The 20,865-nt window shown below is 47.1% G+C and overlaps 1 protein-coding gene across 1 annotated transcript in view; it reads left to right on the top strand.

Annotated features, from left to right (window-relative positions):
- The first annotated feature begins 318 nt into the window (after window positions 1-318).
- WDR38 (WD repeat domain 38) overlaps window positions 319-20,865 on the top strand; it is a 74,095-nt gene continuing 53,548 nt past the window's right edge. The window contains exons 1-2 of the mRNA XM_073637760.1: window positions 319-485; window positions 12,147-12,267. Coding sequence (XP_073493861.1) covers window positions 417-485; window positions 12,147-12,267 — 190 coding nt within the window. The 5' untranslated portion in view covers window positions 319-416. The remainder of the gene's footprint in view (window positions 486-12,146; window positions 12,268-20,865) is intronic.

Raw genomic sequence — 20,865 nt, 5'->3', positions numbered from 1 at the left:
TGGGGCAAAATTCTGAATTTTTGGAAAATATAGATGCAATTTTGGTATCGGACTGACCTGGATGATCAAGTTTCCAGGTGACATTTTTTTTACTGCACCTTGAGAAATAAACCAAAAAACCAATGGCGGAGAGGCATTTTTTTTCACCATTTTTTTAGGAAATCTAAAATATGACTTTTATGGGCCAAAATGTTGAGGGGACAGCAGAAGATTTTGTTCGCTGAACCTTAGAAACAGAGGAGTTACCAGATTGTATGATGAAAGCTCAGAGGCCACAATGGAATGTAAATAGCCCCGGGTCCGGCCTACCATTCAACTGTGTTACTACGGCAACAGGAAAGCGTTCTCCATACAACGAGGCCTAGATAAATCCCATAGCCTGACACAACCTGGCCTCGTAAGAACATGCAGCGAAGATGTGGAGGAATCCCTCAGAATACTTTACCACAACTACAGTGAAATATTTCGAGAGGCATAAAGGCGAGGTTAGTGACGGCGACACCGAATATATATATAACTGATCACAAAGCCGTCTATAAATTCTCATCCCTTATCATTAGGAATTAATAAGGATCAGAGAATCCCGACCCGCGGAAATCTTTTTGGGCTGAAATCACACTCAGCATTTAGCAGCATTTTTCTTTGCGTTTTTAAATTGCAATTTTTAAGCCCCCAAAAAATGCTTAAAAAACGCTGCAGCAAATTATTATAATGTCTATACACAGGGGGGCAGATGTACTAGTCTTGTGCAATAGTTTGACTATGTTCACACAGAATTTTTTGAAAAGTTTTTTTGGGATTGCATCTTGTCCAAAAATCATTAGCAAAACGCAGGCAAAACGCGTCGTATTTATTCATTTTGCGAATCCACTTTGCAGTTCGTTTGAGGAGTTTTTGAACTTTTTTTTTTTATCTTTTCCTGAAGAGATTATGTAAAATGCCTGATGGGGAAAACTTAAAGTGCATGTGACTGGAATGAAGTATGAAAAGTGTCTCTTCAGCACAATCCTAAAAGTCAACGTCGATCCTTTAAAGGGAATTTGTCAGCAGGTTTTTGTTACCTCATCTGAGAGCAGCATAGTGTTGGGGCAGAGACCCTGATTCCAAAGATGTGTCACTTTGTGTCAGAACGGCTGCACCCAGTAAACTATCAGGGTTTTTAGATTTAGAAAGTTAACCCCTCCCACACTAGGCTCTGTATGTACATTGTCTATTGATAGTGAGCTTCTTATCGCAGGAGGGGGTGTGGTTGGACCAGTGCTCACATGCCATGTACTCCGTTCAGTGATAATCTCCTGCTGATAAAACCTTCATTGTGTGAAAACAAAAGCTAGTCATATTTTTATAAAAATGACAGATTGAAGATAGGTAAAAGTTAAAGCTCAATGCTGAACTTACTCTTAGTGTGTATGATGGGAACTCCCCACACTGCCCGGATGCGCGTTTTGCTTTCTCAAGGGGAAATCTGTATAGGTTCGTTTATGGGTACTGTTTGAGATATTTACGTGTTCCTCTCTCTTTGAATTTTTGTCCTTATTGCATCTTGCACGATATGTGACACACATTGAAGCTAAAGGGCTATTGTAGATATGAAGCCTCTGTCACTCCAGCTCTATTCCAGCACCACCTCTTCTTGCTTGACTGATAGACTTTGTGCTGTGTGATGTCAGCAAAGGAGTCAACAGCCAAACAGGAGGAGGTGGCACTGGCTGGGGAATAGAGCTGGAGTGACAGAGGCTTCAGATATACCATAGCTCTTCAGCCTCATTTGCATATCAATTCAAACACTGATTTCTCAGTAATGGAGGAACGGACTGGCCAAGTAAAGGTGTTACACACCTGTCCCAGGTATCCCGGTCCATTCTTCTTTCCCCTGGGCCCGCTGCACTCTGTTGTGGTCCACTTTGGGTTTTGCAAATTGCCTGATGTGGATTGACGCGCCCCCTGGGCCGTGGGAGTACTCGGCAGCCGGGCCTCTGGTTGCCGGGGGATATCACGGTGGGTGGCCCGGTCCATGACCCAGGGCAGTCAGTGAAATGGGGGATAATTATATTTATAGGGGTTTTAGAATAATTCGTGACGCCACCTGTGGATTCTGGTAAGATGTTACCAGCGCTGCGACAGTCCACTGAAGCTGATGTTAGGGGCAGCTATGATGGGACAGCTCCCCACAGGTGGAGCAGGCCTCAGGGCAGTGTAGAGGTGTAGAAAGATGGTGGAAGCAGGAGGGAGACGGCAGGACGGTCCCAGAGGAAGTACAGGCACACACACAAGGGTAAACTTCAATACCTTTACTGGTGGTGATGCAGGTACGGTCCAGGGCACTCAGGGCAAAGGGTACATTTCTGGACTTTCCCCAGTGAGCGGGTGTAAGGCCTCCTGATCTGTGTCTTTTACTCTCTAAGCTTCGGGCCTGCCTGGAGCTAGGCCTGGCTTGCTTACTGCTTCCTTCTTGTACCTACTGACCTGGCGGTAGGGTTTTCTCCTGGTTCCCACTATTCCTGGTCGCTGGAGCCTTAGTGGTACCTAACCCTGTTGCTGTGGTCAGCGGTTGGTTAACCTGGGACTTGTAGTTCTCCAGGGATTCCGGTTCCTACTGGTCATAAAGATCCCTGTAGGCGCGGAACCGGTGTCCGGCATATGGTTCGGGGTGAGCCTGTTATGCTCCTCTGCCCCCTATGCGTTTCTCCTTCTTCTCCTCAGTCTGCAGACTCTCTCATGCAGACTCCCTGAGCAGACTCTCTGAGTTCTGTCCCTGTCTGTGCCTGACAGGAACTCTCACTTGCCTTCTAGCCCTCTCCAGGCTCTCACTGGCCAGACTAGCCCGCAGCTTGGGCCTAGCCTGGCCTTCAGCCACACAGACTTCAGCTTGTCTGGAGCTGCAGCATGCTGTCACACTGTCTGCTTCCCACTGACTGACTTCCTGAACTCCACCCCCCAGTATTTATATACCTGACAGGGCTCCATCTACTGGACTTGGGTGGAGGTGTCTGCATGTATTGAGGCCACTGGGGAGAATTCCATCCATGCACCCCTCTGGGAACTGTGGCACCAGTGCGCAGCAGGGCCCCACATTCCCCCCTAGTAAAGCTCAGTACTCCTGGACTGAAGCATTTTTCAAAACAGATTTACAATAACATTTCTTCCCTTTATGGGAGGCACTTTTCTTGAACGTTTCAAAAACATAATAAATAATACACATATATACAATAGTTAAAGTTTTGGAGCACATGTCAGTGAGTCCACTAACAGGGTGTCCATTTTACCGCATAGGTAGCTTTAGAGGCACTCCAGGGAGTGCAATTATGTACAAGGAAACAGTTTGTGGTCCACACACGCACATTAGCAGCAACACCACTTTACTTTCAGCAATGACCAGTTTTGATGAGATCCCTCCTCAGGTGTGTCCCTCTCATCTGGGTAAGCTGGCTTGTGGGGGACCTGCTCCAAACCCCCAACGAAGGTCCTGGGCGGGCTGCAGGACTGGTGTAGGACCACTGGTTTGGCCACGCCAAGCTGGTTTTAGTGGTGGTGGTCTTGTGAAAACCGCCAGGGGGCACCTCAGGAGGTGCAAACTATGTACAATGGTGGGACCGTTCATAGTTCACGGACTCCAAGTTCAGGTTACATGAGAGCTACCGGGGAACTAGTAGCTCAAGGGCGCCCCCTCCTGGGCTGCGCCTGGTTATGGGAGGTGGGTGACCCGTCCTGGTCATCCTCCCGTTCAGTCAGGGTGTCCTGTTCCAACAGTTCCCTCACCCTCTGAACATTTAGGGCATGCTGTAGAGCCATGGGCACCATCCTTGCCACAGCTCCTGCTGGTGCGGCGACTGCTCCTGCCAGAGCAGCACCGGACGAAGAGACTCCTGCAGGGGCGTTGTCGAGGGCCGCGGCGTTCTGCTGGGCTTCGGACATCGTTGCGCCCCCCTAGTGAATCGTGGCCTACCTTCTTTACTTTTCTTCCGGTAGGCCGCAGCTCCGCAGGCGAAGTCTTCTTTCAGGACCTTGCGTCGCTTGCGTCTGACGTCAGGGCGCTCATTGGACTCCTTCCAGGACCTGACGCTTCCTGATTCGACATCACGGCGTGGGGCGTGTCCTGGGCTTCACGCGCTTCAGCAGGTACGCCTCTCAGTTTCCCGCGGTTACGCCCTTCTTCCCGCGCGGCGACACAGTAATGGCAGCGATCTTCGCCACAGTTAAATACACAGTTCTGAATAAAGGCGCACAGTACCCGGTGGCAACGGGCTCAATACTCCGTCGTTGCAGCGGGCACGAAATCCTGTTTGTGACGCCAAAACTGACGCGCCCCCTGGGCCGTGGGAGTACTCAGCAGCCGGGCCTCTGGTTGCCGGGGGATATCACGGTGGCTGGCCCGGTCCGTGACCCAGGGCGGTCAGTGAAATGGGGGATAATTATATTTATAGGGGTTTTAGAATAATTTGTGACGCCACCTGTGGATTCTGGTAAGAGGTTACCAGCGCTGCGACAGTCCACTGAGGCTGATGTTAAGGGCAGCTATGATGGGACGGCTCCCCACAGGTGGAGCAGGCCTCAGGGCAGTGTAGAGGTGTAGAAAGATGGTGGAAGCAGGAGGGAGACGGCAGGACGGTCCCAGAGGAAGTACAGGCACACACACAAGGGTAAACTTCAATACCTTTACTGGTGGTGATGCAGGTACGGTCCAGGGCACTCAGGGCAAAGGGTACATTTCTGGACTCTCCCCAGTGAGCGGGTGTAAGGCCTCCTGATCTGTGTCTTTTACTCTCTAAGTTTCGGGCCTGCCTGGAGCTAGGCCTGGCTTGCTTACTGCTTCCTTCTTGTACCTACTGACCTGGCGGTAGGGTTTTCTCCTGGTTCCTACTATTCCTGGTCGCTGGAGCCTTAGTGGTACCTAACCCTGTTGCTGTGGTCAGCGGTTGGTTAACCTGGGACTTGTAGTTCTCCAGGGATTCCGGTTGTTCCTACTGGTCATAAAGATCCCTGTAGGCGCGGACCCGGTGTCCGGTATATGGTTCGGGGTGAGCCTGTTATGCTCCTCTGCCACCTATGCGTTTCTCCTTCTTCTCTTCAGTCTGCAGACTCTCTCATGCAGACTCCCTGAGCAGTCTCTCTGAGTTCTGTCTCTGTCTGTGCCTGACAGGAACTCTCACTTGCCTTCTAGCCCGCTCCAGGCTCTCACTGGCCAGACTAGCCCACAGCATGGGCCTAGCCTGGCCTTCAGCCACACAGACTTCAGCTTGTCTGGAGCTGCAGCATGCTATCACACTGTCTGCGTCTCACTGACTGACTTCCTGAACTCCACCCCCCAGTATTTATATACCTGACAGGGCTCCATCTACTGGACTTGGGTGGAGGTGTCTGCATGTATTGAGGCCACTGGGGAGAATTCCATCCATGCACCCCTCTGGGATCTGTGGCACCAGTGCGCAGCAGGGCGCCACATGGATCAATGACATCTCCTCCCTAAACCTATTTAACGCTCATTGACATATAAAACTGTGTCTTGGGATTTTGTTTTTAAGACTCCTAGTGCTATGTTAGGTGTGCTCCACCATTTGTGCTGTTTATGCTTTGTATTCGTGCTTGCATTCAATCCTGCTGGGTTCCACTACAACTGCCCTGCTGTTCCTTAGATTCCTGGTGATCCTTTATAGTCCTCATGTGCCTTTCTGCTAGCTACATCGTTGCGCGGAGTCCATGTGTGTGTGGCGCCCTGCTGCGCACTGGTGCCACAGATCCCAGAGGGGTGTATGGATAGACTTCTCCCGAGTGGCCTCACTACATGCAGACATCTCCACCCAAGTCCACTAGATGGAGCCCTGACAAGTATGCAGATACTGGGGGGTGGAGTTTTAGCCAGGGAGCTCTCAGTATGGTGAAGTTTAGTGTGGAGTTGTGCAGAGACCCAGAGAGAGCAGGCTGCAGACTGTGTGGCTGAAGGCCAGGCTAGGCCCCAGGCTGCAGGCTAGCCTGGCCGGTGAGGGTCTAGAGTGGGTCAGAAGGCAAAAGAGAGGAGTAGAGCCATCTGGGACAGAGTGACCATAGAAGGTTCGTCCCAGCTGCAAGCCGGGCACCGGGCCCGTGCCTATTGGGATCTTTATGACCAGTAGGGAATCCGGCATACCGAGGAGGATTTTATATCCCTCGGTCCACCCGCGAATACCGCACATTTAGAGGACTAGGTACCACGAAGGCTCCAGCGTCCAGGAATAGTGGTAACCAAGGGAAAGCCCTCGCTGCGAAGCAAAACGGGTGAGAGAAGCATCAAGGAAGCTAGACCCTGTTCCAGGCAGGTCATAAGCTCCAGGGAGAGAGACAGGAAGGTTCAGACAAGGAGGCCTTACACCCGCTCACTGGGGAGCAAGTCCAGAAGTGCGCCCTTCACCTGGAGTACCCTGGACCGTACCTGACTACCATCATCAGTAAAGGTACTGAAGCAAATCCCCTGTCTCTGGCCGTTACTTCTGCTGCGCCATCGCTCCCCCTGCACCACAATGCCCAGCGCAACCTGCATCGTTTCCACTGCCCTGAGGCCTGCTCCATCTGTGGGGAGCCGTTCCATCTCAAGCTGCCCTAACACTTGCCTCAGAGGACTGTCGCAGCGCTGGTGATCCTCACCAGACACCGCAGGTGGTGTCACGACAAATCCCCCTATAAATATCCCCTTTTTGCACTGACCGCCCTGGATCACGGACCGGGCCAGCCACCGTGATATCCCCCAGCAGCCAGAGGCCCGGCTGCCGAGTACCCCACGGCCCAGGGGGCGAGTCAGCTTTTTGGCGTCACGAACAGGATTTCGTGCCCATTGCCACCGGGTACTGTGCGCCTTAAAGAACTGTGTCGTATACCGTGGTGAAGTTTTCCCGCCAATTGCCGCTGTTTCCCGCCATTGTCCGCCATTTTTGAGTCGCCACACGGGAAGAAGGGCGTAACCGCGGGAATCCGAGAGGCGTAACTGCTGAAGCGCGTGAAGCACAGGACACGCCCCACGCCTCGACGTCGAACCAGGAAGCGTCAGGTCCTGGAAGGAGTCCAGTGAACGCTCTGACGTCAGACGCGAGCGACGCAAGGTCCTGAAGTAAGACCATCGCCTGCGGAGCTGCGGCCTACCCGAAAGCAGTGAAGAAGGTAGGCCACGGTTCACTAGGGGGGCGCAATGATGTCCGACGGCCAGCAGCAGTCGGCGCTGCAAGTGACCGGCAGCGCCCCAGCTCCGGCGGAGCTGAGTAAAGACTGGGAGGTGCCAGGCCAAGCTGGAGCAGTTACGGGAGCAGGTAGGAGTGAAGTCCCTGTCCCGGACGCAAATGGTGCTGCTTCATCCCTGGTCCCCCTGCAGTCCAAGGCTGATGACCCGGCTGGGCCAGCCTACAGCAAACAGGTGTCTCCCCGGAGGGAGCACCACTACTAAGCACAGTATGTGAAACTGAACTGAACTGTATATAGTTACCCATAAGGGTATAAGGATTCTATGGCTGAGGACTTGAGCAGCCTAAAAACTGTTTGTATAAATAGTTGCGCTCCCTGGAGTGCCCCTTTAGGTACCACTGAACAAAAACCTGTTTGGCGTGGCGGAAGACGTGGTCCAACACCGGATCACCTATGCCCTGCAGCCACGCCCAGGGCCTACGTGGAGGGTTTGCGGACAGGTCCCTCAAGCTACCTATGCAGTGAAATGGACACCCTGTTAGGGGACTCACTGACATTTGCTCAAAAACTTTAACTGTTGTACATATGGTTATTATTTATTATGTTTTATAATGTTACCTGTAACGTTCAAGAAAAGTGCCTCCCGTAAAGGGAAGAAATGTTATTGTTTAACCTGTTTTTGAAAAATGCTTCAGTCCAGGAGTACTGAGTTTTACTAGGGGGGAATGTGGTGCCCTGCTGCGCACTGGTGCCACAGATCCCAGAGGGGTGCATGGATAGACTTCTCCCAAGTGGCCTCACTACATGCAGACATCTCCACCCAAGTCCACTAGATGGAGCCCTGACAAGTATGCAGATACTGGGGGGTGGAGTTTTAGCCAGGGAGCTCTCAGTGCAGTGAAGTTTAGTGTGGAGTTGTGCAGAGACCCAGAGAGAGCAGGCTGCAGACTGTGTGGCTGAAGGCCAGGCTAGGCCCCAGGATGTGGGCTAGCCTGGCCGGTGAGAGCCTAGAGTGGGCCAGAAGGCAGAAGAGAGTAGTAGAGCCATCTGGGACAGAGGGACCATAGAAGGTTCGTCCCAGCTGCAAGCCGGGCACCGGGCCCGTGCCTATTGGGATCTTTATGACCAGTAGGGAATTCGGCATACCGAGGAGGATTTTATATCCCTCGGTCCACCCGCGAATACCGCACATTTAGTGGACTAGGTACCACGAAGGCTCCAGCGTCCAGGAATAGTGGTAACCAAGGGAAAGCCCTCGCCGCGAAGCAAAACGGGTGAGAGAAGCATCAAGGAAGCTAGACCCTGTTCCAGGCAGGTCTGAATCTCCAGGGAGAGAGACAGGAAGGTTCAGACAAGGAGGCCTTACACCCGCTCACTGGGGAGCAAGTCCAGAAGTGCGCCCTTCACTTGGAGTACCCTGGACCGTACCTGACTACCATCATCAGTAAAGGTACTGAAGCAAATCCCCTGTCTCTGTCCGTTACTTCTGCTGCGCCATCGCTCCCCCTGCACCACAACGCCCAGCGCAACCTGCATCGTTTCCACTGCCCTGAGGCCTGCTCCACCTGTGGGGAGCCGTTCCATCTCAAGCTGCCCTAACACCTGCCTCAGAGGACTGTCGCAGCGCTGGTGATCCTCACCAGACACCACAGGTGGCGTCACGACAAATCCCCCTATAAATATCCCCTTTTTGCACTGACCGCCCTGGGTCACGGACCGGCCTAGCCACCGTGATATCCCCCAGCAGCCAGAGGCCCGGCTGCCGAGTACCCCACGGCCCAGGGGGCGAGTCATGTGCACCAGGACCTTGGGCATAAAAGATCCACCTCACCTGGTGAGCCTTAACAGAATCCCAAGACCATAAATCCCAAAGGTGCAGCAGTAACAACACTGCAGCGGTGGAATATGGACCATTTGCCTGGACTGGTGATGTAAATAGCTGTAAGTCAACAAGAGCTTGTCCTGTCTGTCCAGGATCTCATAGCCTGCGTGGATGCACTATCCCAGATTCCTACAGTTTCACCACTTGTTTCTCAACACCTGCAGCAGCTTAAGAACATTCTGCCTGGAAGACATCTCCACATTTGCCCACTCTTTCATGTTTTGATGAAGACATTAAGGCCTGCCGGAGCTTTGTGAACCGATGCACTGTACATTTTGAGTTATATCCCCGGTCCAAAATGGCATTCATTTTTTCCACATTGGGTTTTTCAAGTTGCCCGGCATGATTCAATGACGTCATCTCCCTAGACCTATTTAAATCTCATTGACACACAACTACCTGTTTCTTGGGATTAAGTTTCTAAGACTCCTAGTCCTATGTTAGGTGTACTCCATCATTTGTACTGTTTATGTTTTGTGGTTGTGCTTGCATTCATTCCTGCTGAGTTCCACTACAACCGCCCCGCTGATCCTGAGATTCCTGGTGATCCTTTATAGTCCTCGCTGACCATGTGCCTTTCAGCTAGCTGCATCTGTACCTAGGATCCGTTTGCCCACCCGGGACTAAGGCTTAGAGAATCCGCTTTATCTTGTCAGACCCAACAAAGGGCATTACTGGACTTGCCTTTGAAAGAGCTACATGGGCAAATATGTAGTTTAGGGTGTGAAATTCTGCTGATAGATTCCCTTAAAAATGAGATGAACCAGTGGCCTCCATCAACCTAAATCCAAACCTATCCACCACATTGAGGAATGTTCTACAAAAAGTAACGCAATGGTTTCCTGAAACTACGCAGAATTTAGAAGTCACCGCTATTCAAGTCCACATTTCATCTGCTAATACTTGGCAATGAACGTCAGAACATATGGATTTGTACATTACCTGGAAATATGTCACCTGCTCATTAAACTGAACTTGAGGCCCACGACGTAAGCTATAAACTAATTTTAAGAGTTCGGAATACTGCCAAGTTGTGACATAATCTTCATACTACGAAGTGTGTACACCCATGTCAGACGATATTAATGGAAAGTTCACCCTGGGGGTTGTTTTGTCATCATTAGACAAAGCGAAGCTCCTGAAGTCATCAGTGAGCCAAAAAAGCCAAAAAATTGCATGCTTGACCATTATAGTGCAAATTACCTTCATGGTACATGCGTAAGCAAATAGCAAACCAAATTAACTGAAAGAATATTTCCAACTAATCGGTATTTGCAATCAGCATCCATGTACAAAGTAAATAAGGGAAAACCTTCAGTGGAATTTTAATGTTTGGACTTGGAAAAGCCGAGCTTAGCAGTTTTGTGTTCCCCATTCATTGCTGTGTGGGGAGAAGGGAAGTGTTACTCCCTATGGGGAATAATACAATTTTGAAAATTGCCATGAAGATTGTGCAAGTGGAATTGTGTTTTTAATTCCTTACTAAAAGCTTTTCTGCAACAACTTCCTTGCAATGAGCGGTCATGAAACTGTTGGAATAGTGGAAATCTCTACTAGAAGTTACTCTAAGTAACTTCAACTGCATTTGATATAAATGTCGTAGAAATCTCCTGTCTAACGTAAAGTTCAGACCTATTCTACAATATTCCATACAGTTACATTTTGCAGCAAAAAAGGGTATACTGCGTGATTGTTTGCAGTGGTGAACAGTAAAGAAGATCACAACAGGCTAGAGTCCTATGGCTCCTAGCAGAGGCATAACTACAATAGGTGTAGGGATTGCAATCGCACCCGGTCCCTGGAGCCATATATATATATATAATATGACCCATATAAAAAGCCCATTACTATTAAAGACTTGCAATAATTGGGGACTCTGTTGGAGCTCTGGCATTTTGGCCCACAAGCTTCAAGTTATGCCATGGGATCTTAGAGCAACTTTTGGACCAGGGTCTCCACCACCACCATGAGCCTACATAAAGTAATTCTGCACCCTTTATGCCTCCATAGAGTAAAAATGTCCTCTTTGTGCCTCTATAGAGTAATAGTGCCCCCTTTTTGTCTCCACAAATAGCAAGGATTTGCTATGTTTCCCTGCAGCCCATGATGTCATTGCATCGCCTGATGTCCTCTGCGCACTTCCACATCTCACAGGCCAAAGGTGTAAAGCTGCCTGTGGCTTACCAGAGTAAGTGGCGGGACAAGGAGCCAATCGCTCTCTGCTCTCCCACTATTTTCCATATATAGGTGCCCTTTTGACTTGGATACAGTTGAATGCTGTGACAGTCCGGAGATCCAGGTGAACCCCCTTACTTCTCGGAGCAGCTGTGGTTGTGGTTGTAGATTATGCAAATGTATCTACAGTTGATGTTGGGGTAGATAAGGGTTGGCCATTAGAAATTGACACCACATCTTTTTATTTACAGGGGAGATAAGCAGCTGAAAGAGGCTTAATGTCATTGAAAAGACATGAGCGTTCATGTTTAGAGATAGCTTTCTTTCGAGAACTATCGCATGTGTATGGCCAGCTTAGGTTGCGGCATTGACAAATTGTCTTGTCTAATCCCAGAAAACTCTTTTTCCCAGAAGATCCCCATGCGAATTAGACTAATTTTGGACAAACCCATCAATTTCAGCAGGCAATACCAACAGTCTAATGTGTATGGTGGCCTACTAACTCTACCACCACAGATTATGTTGTTGGGAAATAAGGGTATGGTATGTCCAATTTTGGCATGTCCTTTTGTTCTCCATGAGATAAGCCACCACCAGAGGAGTCTAGTAGAGTTTCTCTCATAGAGAACATAGGAGCGCTCAACAGAATGAGCGCTCCTGTGTATGAGAAAGCCGGCGGGGATAGTAGACAGCTGAACACTTGGCCGAACCATCGTTCAACCAAATGCTATCTATTGTGTATGGGAACCCTAATTCTCTGCTGCTTCACATACCGTCACTCCACAGTCAGAATACAGACTGTCCTAATTGGCAATAGTTATAAAAGTAAAAAGAATTACTAATTCTTAATTTTACATATATTTAGCAAATACGGTACATGAAGAAGGATGGTGCTAATTTATTATTTAAAGAGTTGACTCTTGATTCAGTGTGCCTTTTGCAGGTGAATTGCTGCGCTATTTCTCCAGACTTTCAGCTTGTCCTCACATGTTCTGATGACAGTCGTATCCATGTGTGGGAGGCAAGGAGCGGGTTATTGAAGCATAAAGTAACGGGACACACAGGTAGGTGCGTTACAGCATACCCTTAGGTAGCAGGCTCATGTGTATAACATAGTAACATAGTTTTTAAGGTTGAAGGAAGACTAAGTCCATCTAGTTCAATCCATAGCCTAACATGTTGATCCAGAGGAAGGCAAAAAAAAACCCATGTGGCAAACACTAAGCTCCACATTGGGGAAAAAAATTCCTTCCCGACTCCATACGACAATCAGACTAGTTCCCTGGATGAACGCCCTATCAAGGAATCTAGTATTTATAACCTCTAATATTATACTTTTCAAGAAAGGCATCCATGCCCTTCTTAAATTAAAGTAGTGAATCCCTCATTACATCATCATGCGGCAGAGAGCTCAATAGTCTCACTGCTCTTACAGTAAAGAATCCCCGTCTGTGATTATGATTAAACCTTCTTTCCTTCAGACGTAGAAGATGCCCCCTTGTCCCATCTCAGGCCTCAGAGTAAAAAGATCAGTAGAAAGGTCTTTGTACTGTCCCCTCATATACTTGTACATAGTAATAAGATCACCCTAAGCCTTCTTTTTTCCACAGTAAATAACCCCAAGTGTAATAACCTGTCTTGGTATTGCAGACCCCCCAGTCCTCTAATAACCTTGGTCGCTCTTCTCTGCACCCGCCTTAGTTCAGCTATGTCTTTCTTAAACACCGGAGACCAGAACTGTACACAGTATTCTAAGTGTGGTCGCACTAATGACTTGTATAGAGGTAAAATTATGTTCTCCTCATGAGCATCTATGCCTCTTTTAATGCATCCCATTATTTTATTTGCCTTTGCAGCAGCTGCCTGACACTGGCCACTAAACGTGAGCTTGTCATCCACCAATACACCCAGGTCTTTTTCAGTTACAGTTTTGCCCAGTGTTTTACAATTAAGCATATAATTATACATTTTATTTCCTCTGCCCAAGTGCATTACCTTACATTTATCCCCATTAAAGCTCATTTGCCATTTATCAGCCCAAGCTTTTAGTTTACATAGATCCTCCTGTAATATAAAATTGTCCTCCTCTGTATTGATTACCCTGCAGAGTTTAGTGTCATCTGCAAATATTGAAATATTATTCTGTATGCCCCCTACAAGGTCATTAATAAATATGTTAAAAAGAAGGGGGCCCAATACTGACCCCTGTGGTACCCCACTGTTAACTGAGACCCAGTCTGAGTGTTTTCCATTAACAACCACCCTTTGTTTCCTATCACTAAGCCAATTCTTAACCCACAAACATATATTTTCCCCTATCCCCATTGTTCTCATTTTATGTATCAACCTTTTGTGTGGAACCGTATCAAAAGCTTTTGAAAAGTCCATATACACAACATCCACTGCATTTCCGTGGTCCAGTCCAGAACTTGCCTCCTCATAAAAACTGATCAGATTAGTTTGACAGGAACGGTCCCTCGTAAACCCATGTTGATATTGGGTCATGAGGTTATTCTTCTTCAGATACTCTAGTATAGCATCTCTTAGGAAACCCTCCAGGATTTTACCCACAGTAGAGGTTAAGCTTACCGGCCTATAATTTCCAAATTCAGTTTTTGTCCCCTTTTTGAATATTGGCACCACATTTGCTATACGCCAGTCCTGTGGTACAGACCTTGTTATTATGGAATCTTTAAAGATTAAAAATAATGGTCTATCTATGACGTTACTTAATTCCTGCAGTACTCGCAGTACTCACGGGTGTATCCCATCCGGGCCCAGGGATTTGTCAACTTTAGTGATTTTTAGCCGCCGCCGGACTTCCTGCTGGGTTAAGCAAGTGACATTTAATGGAGAATTTTTGTTATCACTAATCATGTTTTCTGTCATGCGATTTTCTTGTGTAAATACGGTTGAAAAAAAATCATTTAGCATATTGGCTTTTTCCTCATCCTCATCCACCATTTCACCCAGACTATTTTTAAGGGGGCCAACACTATAATTTTTTAGTTTTTTACTATTTATGTAGTTAAAGAATATTTTGGGGTTATTTTTACTTTCTCTGGCAATGATTCTCTCTGCCTCAATCTTCGCTGCCTTGATTTGTTTTTTACATAATGTATTTAATTTTCTGTATTTATTTAATGCCTCATCACTACCTACTTGCTTTAGTTCTCTAAATGCTTTCTTTTTGTCACTTATTGCGCCCCTTACAGCTCTATTTAGCCATAGTGGTTTCCTCCTATTTCTAGCATGTTTATTCCCATAGGGTATATATTGTACACAGGTCCTATTCAGGATGTTAATAAATGTCTCCCATTTGCTTTGTGTAGCTTTATGTCTCAGGATATCGTCCCAGTTTATTTCCGTTGGAAATTTGCCTTCCTGAAGTTTAGTGTCCTTGTAACCCCTCTACTACACATCTTATTAAAGGTTACATGAAAACGTATTATTTTGTGATCACTATTACCCAAGTGACCCCCAACTCGTATATTTGATATGCAGTCTGGCCTGTTGGTTAATATTAGGTCTAGCAGTGCCCCCCTTCTTGGTGGGTCCTGAACCATTTGTGAAAGGTAATTGTCTCTCATAGATGTCAAAAACCTATTACCTTTGCTGGAACTACAGGTTTCTGTCCCCCAATGTATTTCAGGGTAGTTGAAGTCCCCCCATAATAATGACTTCTCCTTGTGTCGCTTCTTCATCTATTTGCTTTACGAGGATATTCTCCGCTGCTTCCATTATTTTTGGAGACTTATAACAAACCCCTATCAGTAATTTATTATTTTTCCCCCTCCCCTTATCTCCACCCACAGGGACTCTACATTTTCATTAGATTCACATATATTCTCCCGCAAGATGGGTTTTAAGGATGATTTTACATATAAACACACACCCCCCCTCGCTTGTTTGTACGGTCATTTCTGAACAGACTATAACCCTGTAAATTAACTCCCCAGTCATGGCTCTCATCCAGCCATGTCTCAGATATCCCCACCATGTCATAATTATTTTCCAACAGAATTAATTCTAATTCCTCCATTTTGTTGGTGAGGCTTCTGGCATTAGTGTACGTGCATTTTATGAAATCTCTCTGCACCTCTATTCCTTCTTATTTTATTGACTGTTCTAACCCCACCCCCAATTTCTTTATTTGTGCCCAGGTCACTATCTGCACTATCTTCCCCACCTATAAAATGAATACCCTCCCCCCCAATCCCTAGTTTAAACACTCCTCCAACCTTCTAGCCATTTTCTCCCCCAGCACAGCTGCACCGTCCCCATTGAGGTGCAGCCAGTCCCTAGCGTAGAGTCTGTAGCCAACTGAGAAGTCGGCCCAGTTCTCCAGGAACCCAAATCCCTCCTTCTTACACCAGTTCTTGAGCCACTTATTTATCTCCCTAATCTCCCGTTGCCTCTCTGGCGTGGCACGTGGTACAGGTAGTATTTCAGAGAATACCACCTTGGAGGTCCTTGCTTTAAGCTTGCAGCCTAATTCCCTGAAATCATCTTTAAGGACCTTCCTCCTACCTCTAACTTTGTCATTTGTGCCAATGTGCACCATGACCGCTGGGTCCTCGCCAGCCCCTCCCAGTAATCTGTCAACCCGATCAGTGATGTGCCGGACTCGAGCGCCAGGTAGGCAGCACACTGTTCGATGATCCCTGTCTTTGTGACAGATTGCCCTATCTGTTCCCCTAATAATTGAGTCCCCCACTACCAGCACCTGCCTGGCCTGCCCTGCTCTCCTATTACCCCCCTTACTGGAGCTGACACTCCTCCGGCTTTCAGGGGACATGCCTTGCTGCAGCAGTGCTACCCCTGTACCGACACACCCCTCATCTGCCAACCTTGCAAACTTATTGGGGTGTGCCAGATCAGGACTAGCCTCCCTGGCACTTTTCCCTCTATCCCCCCTTCTAACTGTCACTCAGCTAGCTGCCTCACTGTCCTGAAGCTCCCTACTACCACCCTCCCCCACATCTACCCCAGTGAGCAGCTGCTCAGTGAGCAGCAGACTCCTTTCCATATTGTCAATGGATCTCAGTGTTGCCAGCTGCTCATTTAGATCCAGTACCTGGACTTCCAAACGCACAACATGCACACATCTCACACAGCAGTATGCACCCACGACTGGCTGTTCAAGGATTGCATACATGTGGCAAGATGTACACTGGATAGCATTGTCAATAATGGAGCTCATTTCCTAATGGGGATTGCACTAGACAGAAATGTTAAGTAAAAAGAAATGTAAAGAATTACTAAAATACAGACAGCAATTCAGTCCAAATTCCTCCCTTCCAAACTCCCTGAATCCAAAGTCACTGTGTGGTGCCCCTGAGGGTTCAGTCGCCACAGAGGTACTGCACCTCACCCAGAGGTGTGGTGTCTCCTTCTTTCAAGTAAGGAGGGAGTGCTGCCCGGAACCCCAACACCCGCATTCAACACTACACTACTCCAGGCCAGCTGGAAGGGCAAGATGCATTGTGTTTCTGCTGAGCCCTGTCCCTGGATGGAGTGGGGGGGAACCAAAGAGAGGGGGAACCAGTAGTGGGTGTGGGTGGAGGATGTAGAGTAGGGGAGCACCATGATAGGAAGTATAAAAAGGGAAGCCATCTTAGGGTGGCAGAACAGAGAGGAGAGAACAGAGAGTGAGTAGTAAGGAGAGGAGGGGAGCAGAGTCTCTTCAGGAGCTCTGCTCCATAAGTGGGGCCTAGTGATAGAGGCCCAGGAGGGGAGCAGAGGAGAAAGGCTCCATCTTGCAGAAGGGATCCCAGGGGGTACGGTGAGTGCAGGACGGCACCCGTACGCCCCGAATCTGCCAGGTGTCAGAGGGATCAGGCCACAGGAAGGGAACCGGTCCCTGGACCAGCCGTGTTACTCCAGGTCTCAGCTGGAAAAACCGGAGGCTTCTGCACTTCCATGGTGCAGTCGCCACAGTCTCACCCTAGTCACTGTGAAGGGCATCAAGCAGGTCCGGGAACTCCAGATTGACCAGAGGGACTTCAGAGCACCCGATCAGGACTGTGTGTGGGAAGCGCAGGGCAGGAGGGAGAAGACCCAGCGCGAGAAGTCGGTCTAGTAAGGAACATAAAGAAAGCGGGGTTCCGTCAAGTGCTCCCGATATATTTGATAAAGTGCTGAACCCCTGGTCTGGTGGACGCAGTGCGACGCGGAGGCTGACACCCGTACAGTGTACCTGAGAACCTTGAACAGGAACTGTGAGTAAAATTCGGATGACTGCACTGCACTGCCTCTGTCAGTTACTCCTGCTGCGCCATCTCTCCTGCACTGCAAGCCCCAGCATCACCACCATCTGCACCTACACTGCCCCAGGGGCCCGCTCCACCTGTGGGGAGCAGAAACATACCAGCTGCCATCCCATCACCCACCGGAGGTCTGCAGCAGCGCCGGTAACCATTACCGGAAACCACAGGTGGCGTCACGAGACAAACTGTACACTAAAACCCCTTTTTAAAGGGAGACCCAGAGTACGGGCCCGGGAGCCGACTGCCGTGACCTCCTAAACAAGGTAAAAGGCCCGGGTACCGAGTCCCCTATATTCCCCCTGGGTGACACAATTGAACAACAAGTCACACACTTACTTCCGTTTGCACTGAAATAAAACTAAACAGGTAGAAAAGCACTCAGCAGTTCACAATTCAGCAACTCACTGCAGGATTCCCAAATACCTCTTCACTGAACAACAAGTCACATACTTATTCAGTTTGCACTTACGCTCCGGTCACACTCAGCTCGTTCACACTCGCTAAGGAAAAAGATTTAAAGAGGTTTTTTTTTTTTTTCCCCTTTTGCAGCAATGCACCCTACAGCTCAGTGCACTTCTAAAGGGGTTTACTCAATAGGGTGCAAATTCTACAACCCCAATTCCCCAAAAAATTGTATGCAATGATTTAGAAATCTCTCATAGCAATATTAAATTCACAACAGAAGAAAGAACACAGATCAGACGGTGAAAGTTAGACATTTTTCTGTTTCCTTTGAAGAAAAATAAGTAATTTAGAAATTAAAGAAACACTCCCATCAACATTTTTATCCTCTAAATATATTGCAATCATCATATTATATGACATTGTGTACTTACAATTGCTCATTTTGCCTTTCTACCCATTTCATTTTTCTCTTTTCTACTTCAAATGTGACATCATGTGATTAAAACCTGACTAGCTGACTCCTTCTACGCTCTATGAAGAAACAGGAGGTCAATATTCACTGTACGATTCGTCAGTCACTGCAAAATTCCTTGGCAGGAGGAGGGGCAGAGCAGCTGGGTCAGGAATTGAAGAGAGGAATGATTTTTGCAAGGACAAGATACTTCCTGTTTCAACATAAAGCAGAGAAAAGAGAAGGATTAGCTGGGTAGAAAGGCAAAATGAGCAATTGTAATTACATATTGCTATGTAGTATGATGATTGTAATATATTAAGAGGCTAAAAACTTTGATGGGAGGAGGAGGAGTGCTTCTTTAATGACGAGGAGAAAAAAAATCCTGTTTCCATGATGTAAAATCTTCTTTCTTTATTTAATCCAATTAAAATAGAGACAATTGTACAACCACTGGGGGAGGTGTGAGGAGAAGGGAAAAAGACAGCACACTAGATGCACATGCTCTTAAACTCAGTGTGATGTTATCAGCAGCACATTAGAATAAATAGTGAGTCAGGAAAGCAGTCACAGGTAGCAATCCAGGATGTAATCAGGTGAGCACCACATTAACTAAATTCTCTTTCCTGACATCAAAAATGAGCTGAAACAAGAGTATAATTAAAAACCACATAGTAAAATGAGACAAAAATTGTGGCAAACAATAAAGACATGAGAAAAAAAATACATATATATATATATATATATATATATATATATATATATATACAGTACAGACCAAAAGTTTGGACACACCTTCTCATTTAAAGAATTTTCTGTATTTTCACGACTATGAAAATTGTACATTCACACTGAAGGCATCAAAACTATGAATTAACACATGTTAATACTTAACAAAAAAGTGTGAAACAACTGAAAATATGTCTTATATTCTAGGTTCTTCAAAGTAGCCACCTTTTACTTTGATGACTGCTTTGCACACTCTTGCCATTCTCTTGATGAGCTTCAAGAGGTAGTCATCAGAAATGGTCTTTCAACAATCTTGAAGGAGTTCCCAGAGATGCTTAGCACTTTTTGGCCCTTTTGCCTTCACTCTGCGGTCCAGCTCACCCCAAACCATCTCGATTGGGTTCAGGTCTGGTGACTGTGGAGGCCAGGTCATCTGGCATAGCACCCCATCACTCTCCTTCTTGGTCAAATAGCCCTTACACAGCCTGGAGGTGTGTTTGGGGTCATTGTCCTGTTGAAAAATAAATGATGGTCCAACTAAACGCAAACTGGATGGAATAGCATGCCGCTGCAAGATGCTGTGGTAGCCATGCTGGTTCAGTATGCCTTCAATTTTGAATAAATCCCCACCAGTGTCACCAGCAAAGACCCCCCACACCATCACACCTCCTCCATGCTTCACGGTGGGAACCAGGCATGTAGAGTCCATCCGTTCACCTTTTCTGCGTCGCACAAAGACACGGTGGTTGGAACCAAAGATCTCAAATTTGGACTCATCAGACCAAAGCACAGATTTCCACTGGTCTAATGTCCATTCCTTGTGTTCTTTAGCCCAAACAAGTCTCTTCTGCTTGTTGCCTGTCCTTAGCAGTGGTTTCCTAGCAGCTATTTTACCATGAAGGCCTGCTGCACAAAGTCTCCTCTTAACAGTTGTTGAAGAGATGTGTCTGCTGCTAGAACTCTGTGTGGCATTGAACTGGTCTGTAATCTGAGCTGCTGTTAACCTGCGATTTCTGAGGCTGGTGATACGGATAAACTTATCCTCAGAAGCAGAGGTGACTCTTGGTCTTCCTTTCCTGGGGCGGTCCTCATGTGAGCCAGTTTCTTTGTAGCGCTTGATGGTTTTTGCAACTGCACTTGGGGACACTTTCAAAGTTTTCCCAATTTTTCGGACTGACTGACCTTAATTTCTTAAAGTAATGATGGCCACTCGTTTTTCTTTACTTAGCTGCTTTTTTCTTGCCATAATACAAATTCTAACAGTCTATTCAGTAGGACTATCAGCTGTGTATCCACCTAACTTCTGCACAACACAACTGATGGTCCCAACCCCATTTATAAGGCAAGAAATCCCACTTATTAAACCTGACAGGGCACACCTGTGAAGTGAAAACCATTTCCTGTGACTACCTCTTGAAGCTCATCAAGAGAATGCCAAGAGTGTGCAAAGCAGTCATCAAAGCAAAAGGTGGCTACTTTGAAGAACCTAGAATATAAGACATATTTTCAGTTGTTTCACACTTTTTTGTTAAGTATATAATTCCACATGTGTTAATTCATAGTTTCGATGCCTTCAGTGTGAATGTACAATTTTCATAGTCATGAAAATACAGAAAAATCTTTAAATGAGAAGGTGTGTCCAAACTTTTGGTCTGTACTGTATATATATATATATATATATATATATATATATATATATATATATATATATATATAAAATATATATATATAGTATAATTCAGTGAACTAAATAAACGCAACTATGTAAACATGGTATAAGGGACTTGCATTAAGCGCAAATATATATG

Source organism: Phyllobates terribilis, unplaced genomic scaffold (assembly GCF_046119375.1).
Source record: "Phyllobates terribilis strain yellow unplaced genomic scaffold, ASM4611937v1 Scaffold_7__3_contigs__length_470593459, whole genome shotgun sequence".
Classification (NCBI taxonomy): domain Eukaryota; kingdom Metazoa; phylum Chordata; class Amphibia; order Anura; family Dendrobatidae; genus Phyllobates; species Phyllobates terribilis.
Note: the sequence above shows the minus strand (reverse complement) of the source record. Positions and strands in the feature narration are given on the sequence as shown.